Consider the following 23193-nt stretch of genomic DNA (forward strand, 5'->3'; position numbering starts at 1 on the left):
GCAAGAAGCCTCTTCATTATGAGATTAAATATTATTTTGAAGCAAGATTATAGGAATTTACTAGGCTTCATCTGTGCAGTAATGCAGCCTGGGAGCACTATATATTGCAATATATATTTTTACTAATAGGAAGAGTAAAGGATCCCAAAATATTTGTATGTTGTAAATCTGAATGGTATTCCTGGTAAGAAAGAGGATCTTTATTTTACAGTTGCTATTAGCATGCTGTGGGCCTGATTTCTCCCTCTTTCTTACACTGGTTTCTCAGTGGTGGATAGACTCCTGATTTATTCCTGAGTTAATGAGTGGAGAATTAGGCTCCCTGGGCTATATTTTTCAAAATGCCTAAGCAAGTTAGGTGTCCAACAACCACTGACTCCCCACAGGAATTAGGCACTTACCTTCCTTAGGCACTTTGGAAAATCCTACCCCACACGTCTAAAAATATATACTTCATTGAGACAACTGCTAAAAAGCAGACTGGGACTCCAATCCTCAGGTTCAACTCAGAACCTGCAGTAGGGGACAAAGGAGGCTTAAATCATCGCTGCACTCCCCCATTTCTGGAGACAGTAGCTGGGGATCATCAGAACTCATAGACTCATAGACTCATAGACATTAAGGTCAGAAGGGACCATTATGATCATCTGGTCTGACCCCCTGCATGCTGCAGGCCGCAAGACCCTTCCCTGTACTCTACCGTTGAAGTCCCCAGTCCTGTGTTTTAGTGACTTCAATCGGCTGAGACCCTCCTGCTAGTGATCCCTGCCCCATGCTGCGGAGGAAGGCGAAAAACCTCCAGAGGCTCGGCCAATCTACCCTGGAGGAAAATTCCTTCCCGACCCCAAATATGGCAATCAGTAATACCCCGAGCATATAGGCAAGAGTCTCTAGCCTGACCCTTGTTGGCCATTATGTTGTTCATGTACCATTGCTTGGTTTTCCTTGACTACTATGTTTTATCATTAAACCATTCCCTCCATAAACTTATCCAACTTAATCTTAAAACCAGACAGGTCCGTCGCCCCCACCGTTTCCCTCGGAAGACCGTTCCAATATTTCACCCCTCTGACGGTCAGAAACCTTCGTCTAATTTCTAGCCTAAACTTCCCCCCGGCCAGTTTGTATCCATTCGTTCTCGTGTCCACATTAGTACTAAACTGGAATAATTCCTCTCCCTCCCTTGTATTAACCCCTCTGATATATTTAAAGATAGCAATCATATCCCCCCTCAGCCTTCGCTTTGTCAGACTAAACAACCCAAGCTCCTCTAATCTCTTTTCATACGACAGGTTTTCCATTCCTCTGATCATCTTAGTCGCCCTTCTCTGCATCCGTTCCAGTTTGAGTTCATCTTTTTTAAACATTGGAGACCAGAACTGCACACAGTACTCCAAATGAGGTCTCACCAGTGCCTTATACAACGGAAGCAGGACCTCCCTATCTCTACTAGATATACCTCGCCTAATACATCCCAAGACCGCATTGGCTTTTTTCACCGCCACGTCACATTGCCGACTCATAGTCATCCTGCGGTCCACAAGGACCCCTAGGTCCTTCTCCTCTTCCGTTACTTCTAACCAATGCGTCCCCATCTTGTAACTAAAATTGTTATTATTCGTCCCCAAGTGCATAACCTTACACTTTTTACTATTAAATTTCATCCTATTTCTAATACTCCAATTCACAACAACAGGACCAATGAGACCAAATTCCTCTTTTATTGTTTGCAGGCACCCCATGTTAAATACCCAGTTATTTCTGTCTCTCTCTCACCATATATCCTGGAGCACAGGTGCATTTTCCTGTCACACTACCACAATCTGCACCGTTCTGGCAAAGGCAGGTGAGCTGGCAGCCTTCGCCATAGGATCCAGGAGGACAGGTGTCGTTGCAATAGAGTCCAGCCGAGCCAGCTTTACAGGTACATTCTCCAGAGAGTGGATGGCAGCTAATGAAGAAAGACAGGCGTTATGGAGAGATACAGATGAATAAACAATGCTCTTTGTAAATAGCAATAACACCTTAAAGTAGAAAATTCCAAGTCAAATATCTGCCAGAGTTAGATTATAAATGACAAAAAAGCTAAAATTTGTTCAGGGCGGCTATAAAAGGCAGGAAATGAAGGTGACGTGACGCCAACCTGTCACAGGCATTCAGAAACCTGCAAAGAGCAGAGGATTTCACACATCATGGCGTTTGCTCTTCTCCCCCATTCAAATCAATGTGAGATTTGGCATAGACATCAATGGAGGCCTCACATAAACGGCAGTATTTAGGCACAATATGGTCAGTTTAGGATGGGCAGGGGCTCGGAACAATTTGAAGATAACAATAAACTAAAGGAGGAGGAGATCGCTGTGTAGTGATCAGAGAGGAAGGGAGCTCTGAACAGAATCCTTCCAAGCCTCCTGGCACAGAGGTGAGTGATGACAGGGCAGAACCTTTCAGAAAGGGCAGCTAAACTAGACACAGGGAAAGTAGATGGGGACATCTCTTCTCTCGCAGAAAAGACCATGCCCAGAATCCTCAGCTAGATCAAATGGGGCCCAGCAAAGCCACAGTCCTGAAGCTGTGCACAGGGCTGGAATCAACGGGAGTCCTGTGACAAATTCTCCACTGAGCAGAGAGGCAGGCCAGGGCCTCTGTGAGCGTGACACAACAGAACTCTCTAAGGTACCTGAATGCTGAATAGCGAGTGTTTCCACTAGCCATTAAGGGCCTGAATCCCATTTTCACGAAGGCCCCTTGGCACCCATCTGGCAGCAGAAAGGGGCCAAAGTATAAATAAAAATCAAGCTATAAGGGCCAGATTGTGCCTGGTCCTCATACAGGTCCCAAGGTGGGTAAGGGACAAGCATCCTTCTTCCCTTTGTCCCTGCATGCCTCCCCCCCACACACACACACAACATGGAGCAGCCAGTGGGCACCCCCTTGTGCTTCCTCCCGCACTTCCTCCTCTCTGTGCAGAAACTGCTCCCTTCTAGCTCCCCCCATCACCTTGCCGCTCCTCTACACTGACCAGTGAAGCCAGCTGGATGCAGAAGATGTTACATGCTCCAGGGGATGAGCTTCTCCTGGGTGCTGGGGTACTCAGGGAAGCACTATTCTCCTTCTGGGCCTTTGCACCATAAGACTTGGTGCCTTAATGGCACCATCTGGCCCTCGGGTAGAGAGAAGAGGAATAACTTTGCGACAAGTGGGGATTTCCTCTCCTATTCTCGAACATAAAATCTATAGAGAGAGAGAACATCCTAGGAATCTTTTTCCTGGTTCCTACCAATCCAGACTCTATTTACTGTTTATAGTTACTCGTTGGCATGGCTTGATTGAATGGGTTTCTTCGTAGCTTTACCATTAATATCCTCTATGTTCATTTTAAAGGTAACCTCATAAAGTCTCGCTTGTGAGCCTATTTTATGCACTCATTGGTAGAAGAGATTAGTCACATATTGTTGTGACTAAGAATCACCACATTTTGCGACTGTCATATGTTTCATCATAAATAGTGTTTTACTGACTAATTAAAACAATTCATCAGCCTAATGAACCACCAGCCATGAAATTCTTCTGACAAAGCATCCCCTGAAATGATGGTTGCTCACGCAGCACCTCTTAACATTTAGATAAAAATAATAAAAGCTCATTTTTTCTCCCTGTGCATCTATTCATCATTATCTAATGGGAGCAGAAAGCCAAACATTAAAGGAATATTTCTGGAAAGGATTTTTTTTTGTTTGTTTCTTTGGTTTTGTTTCTACTGCACGTATTATAGGGTTTCACCGGTGCGGCATCTGTTGTCTAAATTAAATCTTTCAAAAATAATATATGATCACAGCAGTTTGAATCAGTCTATGACAATTCAATTGAAAATACTCTACCCCGTAAGCATTTCTGCTTGAAGGCTGGCTCCTTTATCAAATAGGACAGCTTTTTTGCATGGGATGCAGGCTATTTATTAAGGGCAAAATTCATCCTAACACCCGCAACAAAACTAGAGTAAACTGGCATTGTGCAGGGAGCGGCAAAAGAGTTGGGGGAATGGAATCCACCCCCAGGTCCACTAGCAGGTATGTGGAAGCACTGTCACCCCTCCATGGATCCAATTCCACTTCCAGACTGGAAGAGGGCAACGATCTTGCACATGCCCGACAGAAGCTTATGGCCTCTAGATTCACATAATCAGCCTTTTCTTCCAAAGTCCAAGCATACTAGAGAAACGAGACTTTTTCCCTCAGGCCCGGTGCTCGTCTTTCTTAGGATTCTTCGAAAGGTATGTCCTATATGTTCCATTAAAGAGTGCTGCTACCAGAGAACCAGGAAAATCCTCTAATAAAACGGAGCTTTATGGTATCTTTTTTCTATTCTGTGGAAGTAGAAACAGTAGGTGAACATCCCACAGAGATACAGTGCACTGAAACATAACATTAATCTTTGATAGCCAGGTTGTATTGATGGACAGCCTTACTCGTGGACTTAGATTGGCTCTATGCCAGAAGTCAGAAAACCTGAGTTCTCTTCCTGATTCTGCCAAGACCTTGGTCAAGTCACTTACCTTCGCTCTGCATCTCAATTTTTCCACCTGTAAAATGGGATGATGATGCCCTTTGAGATTTGTAATTGATAGCGCCATACAAGTATTGAGATATTATTGTTGAGACTCTGGTACTTGTGAACTATACCACTGCATTCTAATGTCAGTAGAGTTACATAATAATCTAAATGAAGCCCCTTGTCATGAAAACAGAGACAGATTTAGGAATCTCCTTTTCTGTTTCTTCTTCTTTGTGATCACCATTCTGTAAAAATCCAGTCCATGTGTAAACTTAACTATATATATAATTTAGTGAATTTAATTCACCACATACAGTAGGTCAAAGTGACACTGTATTAGACTTTAGACACTGGAAGGTAAAAGTTTTAAAGTAATGCACAGGAAATTCCATTAACAATCAGATAGATGTGCATAGTTCTTCTCTCCCCATTTTGAAAATGTCCCCTTCAAGCCCATCTGTCTACATTATGCTCAGGCAGCCTGATGGATAACATGTAAAAGAAATTTCTCCCTGCCAGCCAATAAGCTGAAATTAAGAAACACAAACAATATAGACAATCCAATGAGCTGGTAAGGGAACATGAGACCTGTGGACAAATCGGAGAAAGCAATCTCACTAACATCTGCTTTTCAATCTCTTGCAGCAAGGGGACATTCGTTTCCCCTCATGCTCTTGCAACATCTTGCAATGTGTGTTTCTATGTTAAACCAAGTCTTATCAAATACGATTACTTAAAATGTCCCCCCATGTTAGGCCGGAGAGATGTGGAAGAGACAGAATGAATGCAAAGGGCCAAACATGTCCCTGGCACCAGGCCCAAGTAGCCAGGCTGGGGGCAGGGGAGAAATGGAAATGGGGAGTGATCTCCCCTCTGACCCGGCATGACAGTGGAGTTGCTCTGGTGCAGCCCGTAGGTTAGAACAGTCTTCTCCGCTCCTGCACTCCCATGTAAAAGCAGTACATTTCCCCCACTCCGTTATTTTGCTATAATGAACATCAGCCTGACTCCTATTAATTATTTGCTGTTATTTTACTATTGTTGGTGCCCCCCCCCGCTCAATTTCCCTTTAAGAAATGCTTTTTAGGGTACGTCTACTCCGCAATCGTGGGGTGCGACTGCAACTCGTATGGACAAACCCCAGCTAGCGTTAATCTAGCCAGCAGAGCAGTGAAGGCACAGAAGCACTGGCTTCAGCATGGGTTAGTCATTACTCAGGGTTCCAGGTGGGCTCGTACATGTGGGCTGAAGCACAAGGAGTCCTAGTCCCCTTCTTGCTCTGCCTTTGCTGGCGGGGACAAAACGTTTGCCGCTGGCCCATGCTAGCAGAAAACTGCTAATCCCTGTCGCTGGCTCAGCTGCACTGGCCAGCAAGTTGGGGAGATGAAGCCAAGATTTCGCCCATCTGCTGGGCATAAGGGAGTAAAGCCTTTTGTACTCTTGCACACCTGCTCTCAGTGTCCAGGTAGACTCTGGGCAGGAGTGGGGGTTCTTACACCTTTACATTCCTCTGCCTCATCGGGTATACAGTTCAAGTCACAATTGAACCCTTTGTACTTAGCGCTGGGATTGGCTGAAACCCTGTACGGGAGTTCCCAGAATGCCTTGGTGCAGGAATTATTGGGCCTTTGTTATGCAGGAAGCCAGACTAGATTATCATGATGGGCCCCTCAGGTTTTATAATCTCCGATTCTATGGAAAGCTGATCTTGTATTTCAAATCATGTTCTCCCCGCCTCCCCTCAAAAAGCTACAGTTTAAGCTAGTTGTCCAAGGACTGAACTCAACAGGACAAAACTATTGACAGAAAAAGAAGCCGGCCTCTCCCATCCATCCTATCCAGTGGCTAATAACATTATCTCAGATTGTTAAGGTCTCAAAACAAACTAGGCATCAGCTTTTAATGGCAGTTTTGGAAAGCAGTTGGCTGTCAGAAACTGAGTCACTCTGGAAGCCAGCAGCCCCAGGAGAGATAAAATCTGGGTAAGGAATGCACTACATGGGACCAAGTAGAAAGTCTGTACAAAGAGTTGTTCAAAATATGGAATGTCTTTGGAGAAGGTCATTTCCTATCAGCTCAGACACTCCTTGGCTCAGAAATTGGCAGGATTCTGTGGAGTTCATTGAAAAGTGGAAGGCTGAAATACCAGGATGAATGAAAAAACATTTACAGCTCTACAGCTTGCTGGTATCTCTCTGTTCCACAACAGTGGTGATAAGATGCAGGGAAAAGACAGATTTTTATCAATGGAGAGACTAGACTCATTTATTAAGGAGAGTGAGATACCATCTTGAGCAGACGCTGCTGCAGGTGAAGCTGATGGGGCAGAGATGGAAGGAAAGGCATTGGAAGCACTGGCTGGGCAGCAACCCAGAGCAGATCAGCTGTAGACAGTAACTAACTATTACAGGGGATCAAAGCTAAGAGGGGCCTCGATCCACCAACATTTCGAGTCTCTCTAAAAACACGTGCCCTAACCCTCCTTGAGACACTGTTCATCCTAGCCCGTCCCCACGCAATGCAGGTTCTTCCAGCCAGCCCAACCAGCCACTCCAAAAGGATCTTCCTTCTACTCCCTCAGAGTGTGCTCACCTTTCTTACACTCCTGCCTGAGTCCTTCATCTTCCTCCATGGGCACTGGGTGAACTCCCCATTCGGTGAGGATAGCCCCCTGACCCCGCCCCTTCTGCCTGAGCCGCCCCCACCCCCGCGGCCGGAGGAGCCCCGGTCCGCACGCTGGCCGGCCCCAGCCAGCCCAACCCCTGGGCTGCCGGCCAGCTGGCTGGCCCGAGCACCATGTTGCCGGCCAGCCCGACCACTGGGGCCCCTGGATGCTGGCCTGAGCCGTTAGGGGAGAGGGAGAGCAAGGGCAGGGCCTTGGGGCGCAGACACGGCCTAATTGGGGAGGCTTAGCCTCCCCTGGCCTACGATACCCGCCGCCCATGTCTTCCTCCCAAGTGAGACAGCCCTGACCACTCCAGCCGGCAACTGAGCCAACAGCAATCAAGCGGGCCTGCACTTGTTCTGCCTCACTACTACACTCAGTCCTCCTCGGAATAAGGATCCGGCCTTAACCCGCCGTGTCTAACTCTCAGCTAGACACTCCTAGCACTCTTATTCACTGCAGTGGCTTCCATGCTGTTCTATAAAATACTTGTGAGCTGTGTGAGCCTGGTCTTAGCAGGTGCAGACTCTCCTCAGAGGCAAACCACGCAGTGCAAGCAACAATTTCACTGGGGAGAACACACCTGTAATTGTGGCTCTGCTCAAAACCATGGGGTTTTTAAGTCACCCATAGTTGCTAAAGTAAAAGTGCCAAATCTTAGTGTCGCAAAGTCTTAACACTCACAATTGAGCTATTCCACGTGAAAGATCACCTGATTGTTTTCCAGATTGATACCGTCTATGTCAAACACAGCAACAGATTTGCCTGAAGTATTTTTATATGTGTGCAAGAATTTAGTTGTGCCACTTACATATATAATTAAGGAGTAAGGATTTGTGTTTTAGCAGGCTGCAAGATTGCAATGTAGGTCTGTCAGCAGCAGCAGTCAGGTCTCCACCAGTCTGGTTTAAAATTGAAGAATATCTATATCAAGGGCACATCTGCTTGAGCATCAATTATCCCTACCTCTTTATGAAACCTACAAAACCCTGGCCGGGCTGTGAATGTTTAACGGTAAGGGATGGGACATCAGGAATCAGAGCAGGAGGGAGAGTAAAAAAAATCCCTTTCATTTATTAATCCAAGCCCCTACATTATCCCGTTCTATTGTTGCCTGGTAGAAAAGTGTCAACATACAATGGCGTTAGTCTGGCAGATGAAGAGCCCAATTCTGAGCACTTCCTGCTAGGTGTTCAGGAACTCACTGAAATCAACTGGGAGCAACAGGCACTCAGCATCTTGCAGGAATTTAGTGATCAGAACCTCGCAGGATTGGGTCTTAAATGAAGCAAAAAGGAATAAAAAATTAAGAGCTGACCTTTTCAGTAAGGTTTATTCCATTTCAGGTACCCTTCCCTGATAATTATTTTCTTGAATATTTTACACATGCACGTACTAAACGAAGAGCAAAAATAGGCACATATGAGAAGGGGAGATAAGTCTATTTTGACAATGTTGACTTCGTTAAGAGTGCGGGAGAGTGACTGGGGGATATTGATTTACGTCTATTTATACATCTGCCTCAAGTGTTTTCAACAAGGTAATTTGCCATGAGACATAAGATGAAGCAAATTAGATTTCATTTTGCAACTGTGTTTGGAGTGCGTAGACTCAACAAGGAATTTCATGTCATAAGCCGAGTCTGAGAGATGGAAGTTAGTAAAAAAATTCTGTTTTTTGAACTTCTGACAGGTTTTTTTTAAAAATAAAAAATGCAAAATATTTTTACTGAAAATTTAAAAATGACGTGTTCAGCATCATGGTGTTATCCATCCAATCTTTGCAAAGTTTTTATCCTTCTGATGCTTTATGTGATGATAAAACATGTTGTGGTCGGCATCCTTTCATCTGTGAGAGACAGTGAGAATTGCAGCCTATGATACAGATGGTTTGCAATGTCTCTAAAAGGGGTAGGCATAGCTATAAAGGGCCTCATATTACAGCCTTTACTTGTGCAACTAATCCTGACTTACACGAGTAAGGGTTACCGGATTGGGACATAGATCAGAATGTGCAGGACTTCAGTGGGACTACTCGTCTTCCTAAAGTTAGACTCGCGCTTAAGTCTTGTGCTGAACTGGGACTTAAGATTCCAAGCCTGCAGACACTCAAATCAAAGAAATAATTCACAGGCGTTGGATTGGACCCTAAGGAAAACTGCTGGGAGAAAGGGATGGAGTCAAATACAGATTTTTTTTCCTCAATGCTTTCTTATTTGTATCTATTAGTCCTGCTCAGGGGCAGCGCTAGGCACCAGCAAAGCAAGCACGTGCTTGGGGCAGCCCATTTGCAGGGGCGGCAGGGATCCAGCGTGGGAGCTGAGAACCAACAGGGGCCCTGGGAGCTGTAGTTCCTTGGTTAGCTCCCTGCCTATAGAGCCAGCCCTGGAGCAGGGAAAGAACTACATTTCCCAGCATTCCCTTGGCCACTACCAACAGGAAAGAGGGGGAGGGAGTGAGGAAGCTGAGACCTCATGTTACAGCCTGCTATGAATGGAGAGCTGCACTGGGAAGGGAAGGGATACCATATTTTAACATTCAAAAAATAGGATACTCCACAGGGAGGGAGGGTAGCCCCATCCTGCCACCATCCACTCCCTCCGACTGCCCCCCACAGAAACCCGAACCCATCCAACCCCCCTGCTCCCTATCCCCGATCACCCCCTCCTGGGACCCCTGCCCGTAACTGCCCCCCAGGACCCCACCCCCTATCTAAGCCCCACTGGTCCTTGTCCCCTGATTGCCCCCTTCCGGGACCCCACCCCCTATCTAAGCTTCCCCTCTCCTTGTCCCCAACTGCGCCCTCCTGAGACCCTCCCCCAAGTTCCCCCCTAGGACCCCACCCCCTACCTGTCCCCTGACAAACCCCTGGGACTCCCATGCCTATCCAACTGCTGCCTGTCCTCTGACTGCCACCCCAACCCCTGACCCATCTACCCCCTTCTCCCTGCCCCTGACTGCCCCCCCAAACCTCCGCCCCATCCAACCCTCCCTGCTCCCTGTCCCTTGACTGCCCCCCCGGAACCTCCTACCCCTTCTCCAACCTCCCAGCCCCCTTATCGTGCCACTCAGACCAGCGTGTCTGGCTTTGCGCAGTGCCAGACACGCTGCTGCATACATGCTGCCGTGCTCCCCTGCGGAGCCACAGCCCTCCCCCGCCCCAGCACCTGCCTTCCAGATTTGAACACCTCAAAATTCAGGAGTGCTCAAGCTCAGTTTGGGCAGCTGTTACTTCATTTCTCCCAAATCAAATATACTGATCCACTGTAACTTGCTGTAGAAAAAGTAGGATAAAATTGAGCAAGAAATGCTTCCCAGTGGTTATTAGGACTGGAATTGCTATTTTCAACAGCCATTGCCTTTTTGTTTGTTTGTTTAAAAGGAAGACAGTGATATTGCATTGGCAAATTCCCCATAGAAAGAAAGAGTGGAACAAAAGAATAATAAAGGCACCTCAACTTTTCCTCATTTATGGAGGATAGTCTTACAATATGCATCCAGATATCCTCCAATCACACAAGCTGAAAATTGTTCCACTTTACTGCAGTTCTGTAACCATATGGGAACCAATCCTGTCTGTGCTCTGTGCACATCTAAAATTCCTGCTGAATGACCTGCCCTGGGAGCGAGTTACCAGTGACCCAGGGCTGCGGCGGAAGGAGGGTGCAGGTGTCGGGGGATGGGGGGGAGAGCCCAGGGCTGGGGCGGCAGGAGGTGTGTGTGTGGGGCAATGGTGGGGGGGTAGGGAGAGCCTAGGGCTGGGACGGCAGGGGGGTGCGGCGAGGAGCCCAGGGCTGGGACGGGGGGGCAGCCAAAACTTTTTTTGCTTGGAGCGGCAAAGAACCTAGAGCCGGCCCTGGTCCTGCTACTAGTAGAAAGTATGATGTACATACCTGAGAGTGTTGTTAATATTACAAGGACATTTCTTGTGGCATTTTAGGCCATAAAGCCCTTCTGGACACATTCTTTCTTGGCAACGAATCCCTTTAAACCCAGGGTCGCACATACATGCTCCGTTTATGTGGTAACACTTTGCACCATTTTGACAGTCACATTTCTGAGTGCACTGAAAGCCATATGTCCCAATAGGGCACTCCTCTTGACACCTGCAAAGAAATATGTGAGATCTGATGAAGGCCAAATGCTAAAGAGAGGATAGTCCATTTATGAGTTTTCTAAGGGAATATTTTGGCTGATATATTAAGCATAAAATCATACCTCATTTATTTAAGTAATGTACTGAACAAATGAAATCATTGAGGTGATGTGTTATCTTGAGCATGTAAATTGCTGCTAACCTAAAGTGTATTTAATCTTTGTCCAATTAAATTTCACAGTATTTACACTAGTGTTAACAAAGTGACTGCGCTATCACTTCCTCAATAATTACGTTCAGAAAGCATGAACAATTTGATACACAATTAGCTACTTTCTTGAAAGAAAGTCATCTATATTTGCTTTTTTCAAATTTTCAAAGCACTACACACTTCCTTAAATGTGTACCATACACTTGGAATGCTAATCAGGGCTGAAAAATAAGCATGATCAATTAAGCAATCTTAAGAAAAATGTGCTACAACAAAGAATGGTTTTATTTTCCCTTTATGCTGCTTTTGCACCTGCTTTATACCAAAAGTGAATCTGGCCCCTTGTCTTGTTGCATATGTACTGTCTATTGACAGTAATTTGAACTTAAAATCCTCTTTTCATTTATGATTACAGGGATGGTCACTAGCACAAAAGCTCAGACAGACAGTTTTCACCCTCAGTGTAGTTTCTTCTCCAGAATTAACAACATTTGTAATAACTGATACACACAAAACTGGAACCCCATGAACAGTATATACAGATAGTTTTTAACTGCACCTTTCCTGTAATATTTCAAATATTTCCCTACTGGATGATTTATGAAATGTTGGGGCAATACATTCTAAACAGTCTGTTTCACAGTGCTTGTGCAAAGCAATCCAAGAGATCCCATTTCCTACTTGAAAGGTTTTTTGCTGTCCCAAGCTCAGAGAGCGCAATTGTCCAAGAACAAAGAAAGGGGGGGGGCCGCAACAGCCCAGAATGCCCCCCCCCTGGAATTGTGCCGCCCCAAGCACGTGCTTGCTTTGCAGGAGCCTAGAGCCGGTCCTGAATAAAAGTCCTAGAAAATGGAACTGTTTCTGTGCCTGGTGCAACTTGATGGGTTCCGAATTTTACAAGGTATTAGTACCTCAGTTTACATGATTCATCATGAAGCACAGCTATGCTTTATTCATTTAAAAACCCAATTCCCTTATCTCATGGATACCAGATATTGGAAATAGCCTATCAGCATTAATTTAATCCCATGCATTGACTGAAATGTATACTGTAAATGCAGTGGAGAGAGGTCAGTGTTAAATGTCTTTCTGCAGGTCATTTCACAGCTGGCATGTGAGACTGAATATGTAAAAGATTAAGGTACAACGCAAGCCTAGCAAATTGAAATGAACACGCTCAATATTTAAGAAGAGAAATCACAGCGGCAGCCTCAGATGAAGCTGTTTTACTAAAAATAAACAAATAAAGTAAAGTAAAACAGCCCAGGTAGTGATTTAATTACAGCATATGTCAGCATGGTCGTTGTTGCACTGTTCAAGTTCAGACTTGGGATCCAACGTTAGAGGAACCTGTGGGAAAAATGGCCGTGAAAGAACTCTTAAGAGTCACCCTGAGCTAACTATTGGCTGCTCGCTTTGCTGTCCTCAGTGTAGTCCAACTGCGGAGTAATAGCCAACAAGGAAGAATGGGAATAGGACTGAAACACTTAAAACAAATGAAATGCAATGAATGTATTAAGATGTCTTATGTTTCCACTGCCACATGCAGCTCTACTAGTGAGCAGGAGACGACTGTACTCAACAAGATGAATGCACAGTCGATGGTGCACTATATCATTCTATATTTATAGAAGATGAAGCATTACACAGAAGGGAAAAAAGCATCTGGAAATGAAATATTGACGACCTAATCCATTTACATAATTAGCCATTTTCTACTAACAATTTAACCAACTTATTTATTTGGAGATCAAGCAGCTACTGCTAATGAATTTTATACGAAGAATACTAATAACGATTCCTCTGGAACGTAAGGATAATCACAGCAGGAATTAGCTTTCTACTGAAACATCCTTCCTTAGCAACATATCAATCTAATGTGTCCATAACACCATTAACAACCAGATACATTGCTCAATTAAATTACAAAATGAGCTGCTAAGCCCTAGTTGTGTTTCTTGTTTAATTTACATGGCTTTCTGCCTATCTGGGGAGACTCGCATTATAATATCTACTGAACTTTAATATGTTCTACAATTATTTGGGCTGGGATAATATGGCTGTCACCTGTAGAATTAATGGAAGCAATTTCACAAAATATTAAACATAAGACAGCCTGTTTAACAGAAGAAAATATTACAATCACCTACATTATTTTCCAATATTAGTGCTAGGAATGGTTCTTATGGAAGAATAATGGCTCTGTTTTCTTTACAAGGATCACCTTTTGTACAATAGACAAAAGCTGTCTGAAATACACTTAAAAACTGTGGAGATCAGTTTTCATAGCTATGAAATATTTATACAAACAAAACAAGAGAATAGGTTTGCTTATTCTATCATAACAAATGTAGTATTTATCCTATTAAGATTCAATCTATCGGCTCGATGGCGAGATGGAAAACCCAGCTAAAATGGTAGGTTCACTTTTTTGTTGTCAGCCATAGAATTTTCATACTTTTATGTCCAGCATCCAGTTGTGCTTTTGCTATTATTCCATTCAAATAATTTACAATACAGACATTTACATGGGCGCTTAAGTCATTTTAGTTCAGCACAAAGCTATCTGGAACTATCAATAGTGCTTGTCAATTTGCTCTAGGTAAGTAGTGTGGTCCCACTTCCCAGAAAGCAGGGAGTGAACAAAAAGTGACAATTACACTTCTACAGGCTTTTGTGTCTTAGTTAAGTCCACAAATATTTATCTAACTATATGTCATTATCTGTCTTACAGGACTCCAGACTGTATATGGCTATTTACAGACCATTAAAAAGGAACATCGGCAGATAATCAAGATCTAGTAAAAATGATTTTACAATATCTAGTATTAATAGAAATATTCTCCCGATTTAAAAAAAAAGTCAAAGAAAACATTGTTTTGTTTGGAAACTATATTCCCCTGCTGCGGCTGCAATGAATGTTGTAGCATTATGATAGTATGAGACCCGGAAAGCAAAATGGACTATAGCCCTAAAATGAATCTGATTAGTTTGTCCCATTGTCCCAGCTGAGTGAAATCACAGCATTAATAGGTAACGGTAATTTAGATTTGTTAAATATTAAGCCTGCTCCTGCTACCATTAAAGTCAATGGGGGATTTACCATTAACTACACCGCTACCTCGATATAACGCGACCAAATATCACACGAATTTGGATATAACGCGGTAAAGTAGTGCTCGAGGGGGGGAGGGGGGGACTGCGCACTCTGGTGGATCAAAACAAGTTCGATATAACACGGTTTCACCTATAACACGGTAAGATTTTTTGGCTCCCGAGGACAGCGTTTTATCGAGGTAGAGGTGTAGTTGTATTTGACAACAGGTAAAAGAAGTGTGCCCACCTTAAGAACAAATTTTTACAGATGAAAACCTGTCCCCACTGAAGTCAATCGCAAAACTCTTCAATGACTTCAGTGGGGCCAGGATTCTACCCACCGATAGGTAATTCTTTGGGCTTCCCATAAACTTTCCGGGGTTCATCTAAACTGAAGAGTCTTTTAAATAGGGGGTGGGAATCTCCAGGCTGCTCCCAGCCTCTCTTGCTGCTAGAGAAGTTGAGTGTGAAAGTCTATGCATATTGGCTTTGAAAACAGATGAATCTCCTTTCCTCTTATTCTTCTCCTATTCCCTGCTTCCCTTTGGGATACCCTCACTTCCTCTTGACCCCCCTTCTCCTGTCCTTCGTGTCTATTTTGCTCCTCACAGCTCCCAGTCCAGCAAATCATATAAGCATCTGAGCAGTTCCATCAGGCCCTACTTACTTAGGAGCTTTGATTGGATCGGGGCCCATATTCACACCTCTCTATCTCCCTGGCTTGCCCATTTTCCATTGTTACACCTTCCAGTTGGCCCCTATTATTTCCTTTCTCTCCCCTCTGAGATCCCACCTCCTTCCAGGGGCCACATCCTCCTTATTCTCTCCCCCCCCACACCCCTCTAAAGCACAACCTGAGTGTGCTCCTCTGTCCTTCCCCCCATCACTAGGTTCCCCCCTTTCCATTCCCTGGCTCTGGGGGTTGCTGCCAAGAGCATGGGCAAACTCGATCGCTTCTTCCTTTGCCCACTGCTTGCGGTCTCCTCTTCCAAATCCCCAAGGGACTGATGCTGGTCCTGTTGCTGCATGCACTCTGCCTGTGTTGGGGGGCGGTTCCCTTTATTTCTCACAGAGCCAGTTCCTTTGCGGCGCCATCCCCCGTTGTGGCTGGCAATGGAGTGAAGGAGCTGGCCTATCTGTAGGCTGCTGGCTGGGAGCTCATGACAACTCTAGCACTGTTGAGTTTCCCAACTAACAAACCAGGGACCCAGAGCCATTGGCTGGAGAGGCCTCAAAACCAGTCCTTTGTAGCTGAGGCTAAGGGTATGTCTACCCTTACCTCTGGAGCAATCGATCCAGCGGGAGTCGATTTATCGCGTCTAGTGAAGACGCGATAAATCAACCGCCAAGCGCTCTCCCGTCTACTCCGGAGTGAGAAGCGCAGGCGGACTCAACGGGGGAGCGTCAGCAGTCGACCTACCTCAGTGAAGATACCGCGGTAAGTAGATCTAAGTACGTGGACTTCAGCTACATTATTCACATAGCTGAAGTTGCGTAACTTAGATCAATTCCCTTCCCCGCCCAGTGTAGACCAGGCTTAAGTATACAAAGAGCCTCTGATTTCAGGCACAATCACCATGATAGACAATCAGCCCTGGCGATCACTTTTCATTGGAAAGCTATCTCCATAATTAAAAGAAAGTTAAAGCTAAGATTAGCCATGACATTTAAAGGCTCCCCCAAACTAAAGGGGCACTGGCTTTGTGCCATGGAGGTCCCAATCACCAGCTTTATAAAGAGCGCTGCTGTAATAACTGGGGATTTTCCTTAAAGCAACGTTCCCTAGAATGACTTCTACTTCTATCTGCTTTACCTAGCTGCAGCTGCTATTTGACACATTTCCCAAAGCAAACACTGGTATCAGTTACATGAAGACACCTGATTTCAACAGAAGTTACATGGCTGCAACACAGCAGAATGGCCTTCTAAATGTAAGTGTAGCATTTACGGCTAGTTTGCTTGTGTCCTTTGAATAGCTGACAGTTACACAAATAAAGACGAAAGGAAATAAGACACTCCAACAAACTCTAAACGTCCTTATGCACTAGGGCGGTGGCTCTCAACCTTTTCAGACAACTGTCCCTCTTTCAGGCGTCTGATTTGTCTTGCATACCCTCACTTAAAAACTGCTTGCTTACAAAATCAGACACAAAAAAACAAAAAAGTGTCTCAGCTCACTATTACTGAAAAATTGCTGACGTTCTCATTTTTACCATATAATTATAAATAAATCAACTGGAATATAAATATAATCATTATTTCAGTGTATAGTATATAGAGCAGTATAAACAAGTCATTGTCTGCATGGAATTTTAGTTTGTACCAACTTCGCTAGTGCTTTTTAGGTAGCCTGTTGTAAAACCAGGCAAATACTAGATTAGTTGATGTACCCCCGGAAGACCTCTGCGTCCCCCACGTACCCCTGGTTGAGAACCACTGCATTAGGGATAAAATTCAGTGGGCTATCACTTAAGATGGACTTAAGTGATGTATAGGCCCTCTGAATATACTTCAATGAAGTCGCTTAATCCAAGACAGCTTTGTAAAACAATATCATCTTTTCTGATCAAATTAAGGCAGCTCCTCTGGTTTATAAATGTTGAGGATTTATTACTTTTTGCTGATGTCAGAGACTGCAGCAACCCAGATGGGAAGGGAGGGACATATTAAACTGCTGCATTGCTTACTCTTGAGGATATTAATTTGTATAAATATGGTTCATTTACATATCTTGTAAACATGTAATGCTTTCTATTAAATTTGTCGCTGTAAATATCTAAATTTAATTGAATCCATTAAATTTTTTAAAAGTTACAGTAAAAAAAAAAAAAAAGAAAACGAACAGTAAACGGCGAGCACTGCCACTGAAAAGTAATAACAAAGGCATATTTATAAAGCCTGAACCGCTCTAGGAAGAGGCACCTAACTGCAGCAATAGGAATGTAACACACAGTTTTCCAGAGAGCAAGATTGTCTAAGATTAATATTGAAGAGCAATGTGTTTTATTACCTGTCTCCCATATATCCAGCGGTACACAGGCATTTTCCCGTCACATGATCACACTGTCCTCCGTTATGGCATGGACAATCCTGGCTGCAGTTCATTCCAAAGGTTCCGGAAGGGCATGGCTGGGCACATACAAAACCCTAGGGAGGTGCAGAAAGAGCAGCGTTTCAGTGAAAAGTTGCAACGTTCTGAGCTTATATTTGTGGCTAGTACAGCGGTAGGCAACCTATGACACAGGTGCCGAAGGCAGCACGCGAGCTGATTTTCAGTGGCATTCACACTGCCCGGGTCCTGGCCACCGGTCCGGGGGGCTCTGCATTTTAATTTAATTTTAAAGGAAGCTTCTTAAACATTTTAAAAACCTTATTTACTTTACATACAACAATAGTTTAGTTCTATATTATAGACTTATAGAAAGAGACCTTCTAAAAACATTAAAATGTATTATTGGCACGCAAAACCTTAAATTAGAGTGAATAAATGAAGACTCGGCACACCACTTCTGAAAGGTTGCCGACTCCTGGGCTAGTATATTTATTTGTCCGTCTTGCAACACCTTGATTTAAATGAGCTGGCAATGTTTCTTGTGGACGTGGTTTAAGGTAAGATCAAAACAAGCCTAAAAATTCTGCCACCCAAATTAACTCCTGCCTTCCAGCCCTCCATTTACAACATGTCTCCCTAGTGATGACAAGTCATTGGTTTCTCTCTGGGGGCTTCCTCAAGCAAAGGCAGCAGGTGTAGCAGGAGGCAAGAATGCTACGGACTCTGCGCCCCTCAGAAGCAGAGGTGGGAGGGCTTGAGGAGTGCCAGGGGCAGCTGGTTTCAGCCTGTCTTGCCTTTCAACCCCTGGCCTCTCCAACACTCCTGCCCCAATCCTACTCCCTTCTACTGGCCCCTCACCTCCCCTGCAGCAAGGCACTGAGGGTATGCCTACACTACCCGCCGGATTGGCGGGTAGCGATTGATCTATCGGGGATCGATTTATCGTGTGTAGTGTAGACGCGATAAATCGATCCCCGATCGTTCTCCCGTCAACTGCTGAACTCTAGCTCAGCCAGAGGCAGAAGCAAAGTCGACGGGGGAGCTGAGGCCGTCGATCCCGCACTGCAAAGACGCGAAGTAAGTAATTCTAAATCGATCTAAGATACGTCGACTTCAGCTACACTATTCTCGTAGCTGAAGTTGCGTATCTTAGATTGATCCCCCCCGCCCCCCAGTGTAGACCAGGCCTGAGAGACAGAGACGCCTCCTCCTCTAACCCAGGGGCACTATGCTGGCTGCAAACCAGCAGGAGGAGTAGACAGCTGCCAGACAGGTGGCAGAGAGGCCGTCTGGCTGCCAAGGCCCATCACTACTGCGGGTGCCTAGTGGCCAGGAGAAGTAACTGCAATGAAACCTCTGCTCCGTCCCTGCAGCCATGTGGGGCGAGGACATGGGGGCCTGCTGACATGACTGATGCCAAAGCGTGATGCAAGGCACAGCTACCTGGCAGCTCTCTGCACGGACAAACCAAGATCCGTAGAGATATAACTGGATTCCTCACTGATGTTCATCTGCATGGCTACAGAGCCATGCCCCAACTTCCTTCTCTGCAGCCTCCAACCTCGACCTCTGCAGGGGACGATCCCTCTGAATTAACCTGCATACGCCATGACTACTTAAGGCGCTGTCCATAAATGATGTACCACATTTTTTGGTGATTTTCAAAATCCACCCACCTCCTGTAACACTGAGACAAATACACACATTTAAGGACCCACTCACCCCCTAATGCATTCCGTAATTTGTGAACAGCCCTCAACCTGCCACTTCAGTATCTCTCTGCACACCTATTCCCAGCCTTTAGACCGGCTGAGCATTATCCAGCACAGACCGACGAGCATCATGTACAAACCCCATCGGCCTATAAACTAAAACATGTTCATTTAAAATATGCTCCTGCAGCCCCTTTTCACCTGAAAGTGTTAAACCTAATAACAGTCAGTTTAGAATGCTCTTCCCACTGAAATCAAAGGGGAGAGAAAATATTCCCATCACAACTCAACAAACAACAGGCTGTTCACACACGGTGAAACTCACCCTGGGGCATCAGGCCACCAGCAAGCCCATACACCACCCATGGCCCATTTGGGCCCTCCACATCCCAGTCCCAATCCCATCCCCTTGGCTCCATGTTTCCCATCCCTCTGCTCCTCCCACCCCCTTGTTCTCCTCCCTCCTTCTCTATGCTGTCTGGGCAGTAGCAGCAGAAGAGCTGAAGGCCGGGAAGACAGCCTCCCTCCTCTCGGTTCCAGGGCCGGTACCATAACAACCCCCCGACAGCCAGGAGGAGCAACTGCTGTGAAAGTCCTGATCCACCCCGGTAGCCCTAGGATAGCACATACTCAGCATAGATCGCGTCTTGGGACAATTGAGCTGCCAAACTCTAACAAATCACTACAGAGCATGTACCAACTGAGATTTCCAGAGGCTCACAACTTCACCAAATTTGAGCAGGTTTTTCCAGGGATGATTAAAGGCACATCTGTAACTCCAGGGCGATGCCCCTGCCAAATTTCAACCCCCTGCTCCAAAGCATGGAGGCACTAGAGCTCCACAACAAAAAGGTTATAAGACTTTAACATGGGCAAAAGAACAGGTTTTCCCTTAACCTCAGCCTGAGGCAGACACCTAGCATGCAAAATTTCAGCCCAAACCATTCTAGTTGGACACGGTATAAGCAACTGAGGGAGGGTCTTACAATGGAACGTGCTGGGAAACCTGAAGCATGGGGGGTACTGCCTGCACCACCTACCACACACAACATCTGACAGAAAAGCAGTGAGGATTTTCCTTGAAGTGTTTTTTTTTTTTTTTTTGGTCTCTGTGAAGTCTCATTTCCCCAACCAAGTGCCAGGGCTCCTCGTTTTGAACAAAGCACCTATTGAATAAATCTTACACAAGAATGAAAAACGGAGCATCACAAATGAGGATATTCACTGTTACAGCTCCTCCTCCAGGGCCCAATGTCAACAGCTTAGGAAGTTCTGTAATAGCAACACACCTGCAATGGAAAGCCTGCCCCTCTCTCTAACCATAAACCAGATCCCTCAAGCCTTTCTCAACCTTGTGATAGGTGGTTCCCTGGCTAGAAAACAGACATTTTGGCCTCAGTTCAAGACCGGTCATATTCTGCTGTAACAAACATGTCTCTCCAGGCTTGAGTAATAAGCAATACTATATTTTTGGAAATGCAGGTATCCATTTATCTGGATAAATGCATTTTCACTTCATGTCTCAAAAAAAAAAACAGGATTTCTATCAAACAATGACAAAGTAATACTCTGAGATCTATCCCCTGTAGCCAAAGGAATTAATGTGTGCTAAGAGAATATAAAACGCACCTCTGTGGAAGATCAACTGTCAGACCAAAGTTTCTAGTAATTTACGCATCTTATCAGCAAAGTTTATTTTTGAAGACCCCAAACTCTCGGGCTTCTGCTTTTAATACAGTTTCCCAGCATTATTAGGAAGATTATTATTCCCAGCATTATTAGGAAGATTATTAGAAAAGGTCTTCCCACCCCGTCGTTTATTTCATTTTACAAAAACCACAACAAAAAACCTGCACATGGCTGAGATGGAGGCTAAAGCACCCACCAACCAACACCCACATACACTGGAGTGAAAAATGCCCAACACATTTTAGCATTAGAAGCCACTCTTCTAGTGTAATACTTCATACAATAGGCTGCATGCTGTCCTGGTGAAAAAAACACGGGGAAATAAATACTCAACATAAAACATGGAGTTATGTAACTTGCTGCATTTCTGTCGGATTCCCCCTTCACAGGAGAGGGTTTTACAAAGCAGCTTGAGGGGTAGAATAAACAGCCTCCCTCAGAGGCTGATCCAAGGGGAAACCAGAGACTACCTCCATAGACCACTTTTACCCATTCAATGTGGTGCCTAGTCCCCCAGCTCCTAAGGAAGCAAACCTGTTATTAATAACTCCCATGTCTGCAGCCCAGGAGGAACAGAAAGTACAGTGGGGCAGGTCCCAGGAACTATAAAATCTGAGTAAATTTACTCAGTACTGGAGTATAAATCCAGAGAGAATTCTCTCTGTCACACATGCAGTGTGTCTCCAGCGCGCACGCGCGCACACACACACACACACACACACACACACAGTCTGAAGTCTCCTCTGCAAGTAAACTTCCGGTTGTCAAAGAAAGACTATCAATACTATAAAATAAAATGAACACAATCTAGCAGCCCCATCTCTTCTGCTCATTTATTGCCCACCTGTGTCTGGCTGCACAAACCACGGCACATGCAAGAGTTAAAACTCCAGCAAGAGAGAGGAATTAGTTGCTCTTTCTCTAGGCATTGGATTTTCAGCCTTTCATGAAAACCCTGGAGAGTCCCTTTAAATTTAAAATCCCAACATTTACAAGCTGAATTCTTCTGCTTATAATTTCAGTTTCTTCCCTCAGAATATTTGATCTCTCACTTCAATTTTTAGTTATGCTCAGTTCAAACACATCAATTGTTAACTCCAGGTTTTGCTCTGGAGACTAAGCAGCCAACAACAGAGTTTTCAGGAAAGTTCCTCTGGGACATTGAGTATTGCAGAGAAAATTCTAAGCTTCAAGTTGCACAGCACAAACGGGACAGAACGAATAACTGCACCTGCTCCGCAGTATCAGCCCACCTTGCACCTTAAAAGACTTCTAAAACTTTCTAATCTTTCTCTACATACTTGTTTTTCTTTAGTGACATTTCCACCCTGCGAGAAAAGGTCTCCTGCCCAGACAGCAGATAAGGGGGAGTCCAGTAAGACAATTTAGATTCTCAGAAATGCTGGTATGTGGAGTACAAATATTAGGGGAGCACTGGTGGCAGAAAAAAAAATCCCTGGGTGGCATACTGATGCTCATTCCTTTTTACTAATCATCTATCAGGGGAACTGCAGTGTGGCAGCATCGCCTGCCAGCCTGAGAAAAACAACGGGGTTGCCTGCCTCATCTGTTAGCTACCCACCCCTCAGGAGGAACGGTCTTTTGCTCACCCACTGAATGCCAAATGAGGGTGACTTACCCTGTTGTTTTTGGACCAGCTTCGTGCCATCACTGTGTCACCACTCACTTTGGCTATGAGTGTCTTATGAGAGAGCTCCACTAGGAGTTCTTAACATAGAGAAAGACTTAGGTTGAAAAGTCTGTGAAGGGATGGTTCGCTCATGCATCCCTATCCTCTTGTGATATCTTACAACCTGCCACCAGAATCTCGAGGAAAGTATCTTATCTGGAGCTAGCACCATGATCAAAATGTCTTTGACAAGCTAATTCAACTCTCTCGCAACCAAAGTTTATCTTCCAGGTAACGTGGCTTTTTTAAACCTCTTTGGGGCCAAATTCCTTGTGGTGTAAGCTGGTCCAATCCCACTGAAATCAATGAAGGTGCACTGTTTTACACCTTGCATGGTGTCAAGTATCAGGGGGTAGCTGTGTTAGTCTGTATCTACAAAAACAACAAGGAGTCTGGTGGCACCTTAAAGACTAACAGATTTATTTGGGC

At 44.9% G+C, this 23193-nt stretch overlaps 1 protein-coding gene across 1 annotated transcript in view; it reads right to left on the reverse strand.

The window, feature by feature from the left end:
• Positions 1-23193, reverse strand: part of MEGF11 (multiple EGF like domains 11) — a 256860-nt gene that overhangs the window by 95619 nt on the left and 138048 nt on the right. Inside the window, exons 8-10 of the mRNA XM_034784777.1 lie at positions 17632-17768; positions 11112-11324; positions 1777-1951 (exon numbers count right to left, since the gene is read on the reverse strand). Of these exons, the coding sequence (XP_034640668.1) occupies positions 1777-1951; positions 11112-11324; positions 17632-17768 (525 nt within the window). The remainder of the gene's footprint in view (positions 1-1776; positions 1952-11111; positions 11325-17631; positions 17769-23193) is intronic.

Source organism: Trachemys scripta, chromosome 10, assembly GCF_013100865.1.
Source record: "Trachemys scripta elegans isolate TJP31775 chromosome 10, CAS_Tse_1.0, whole genome shotgun sequence".
In the NCBI taxonomy this organism is placed as follows: domain Eukaryota; kingdom Metazoa; phylum Chordata; order Testudines; family Emydidae; genus Trachemys; species Trachemys scripta.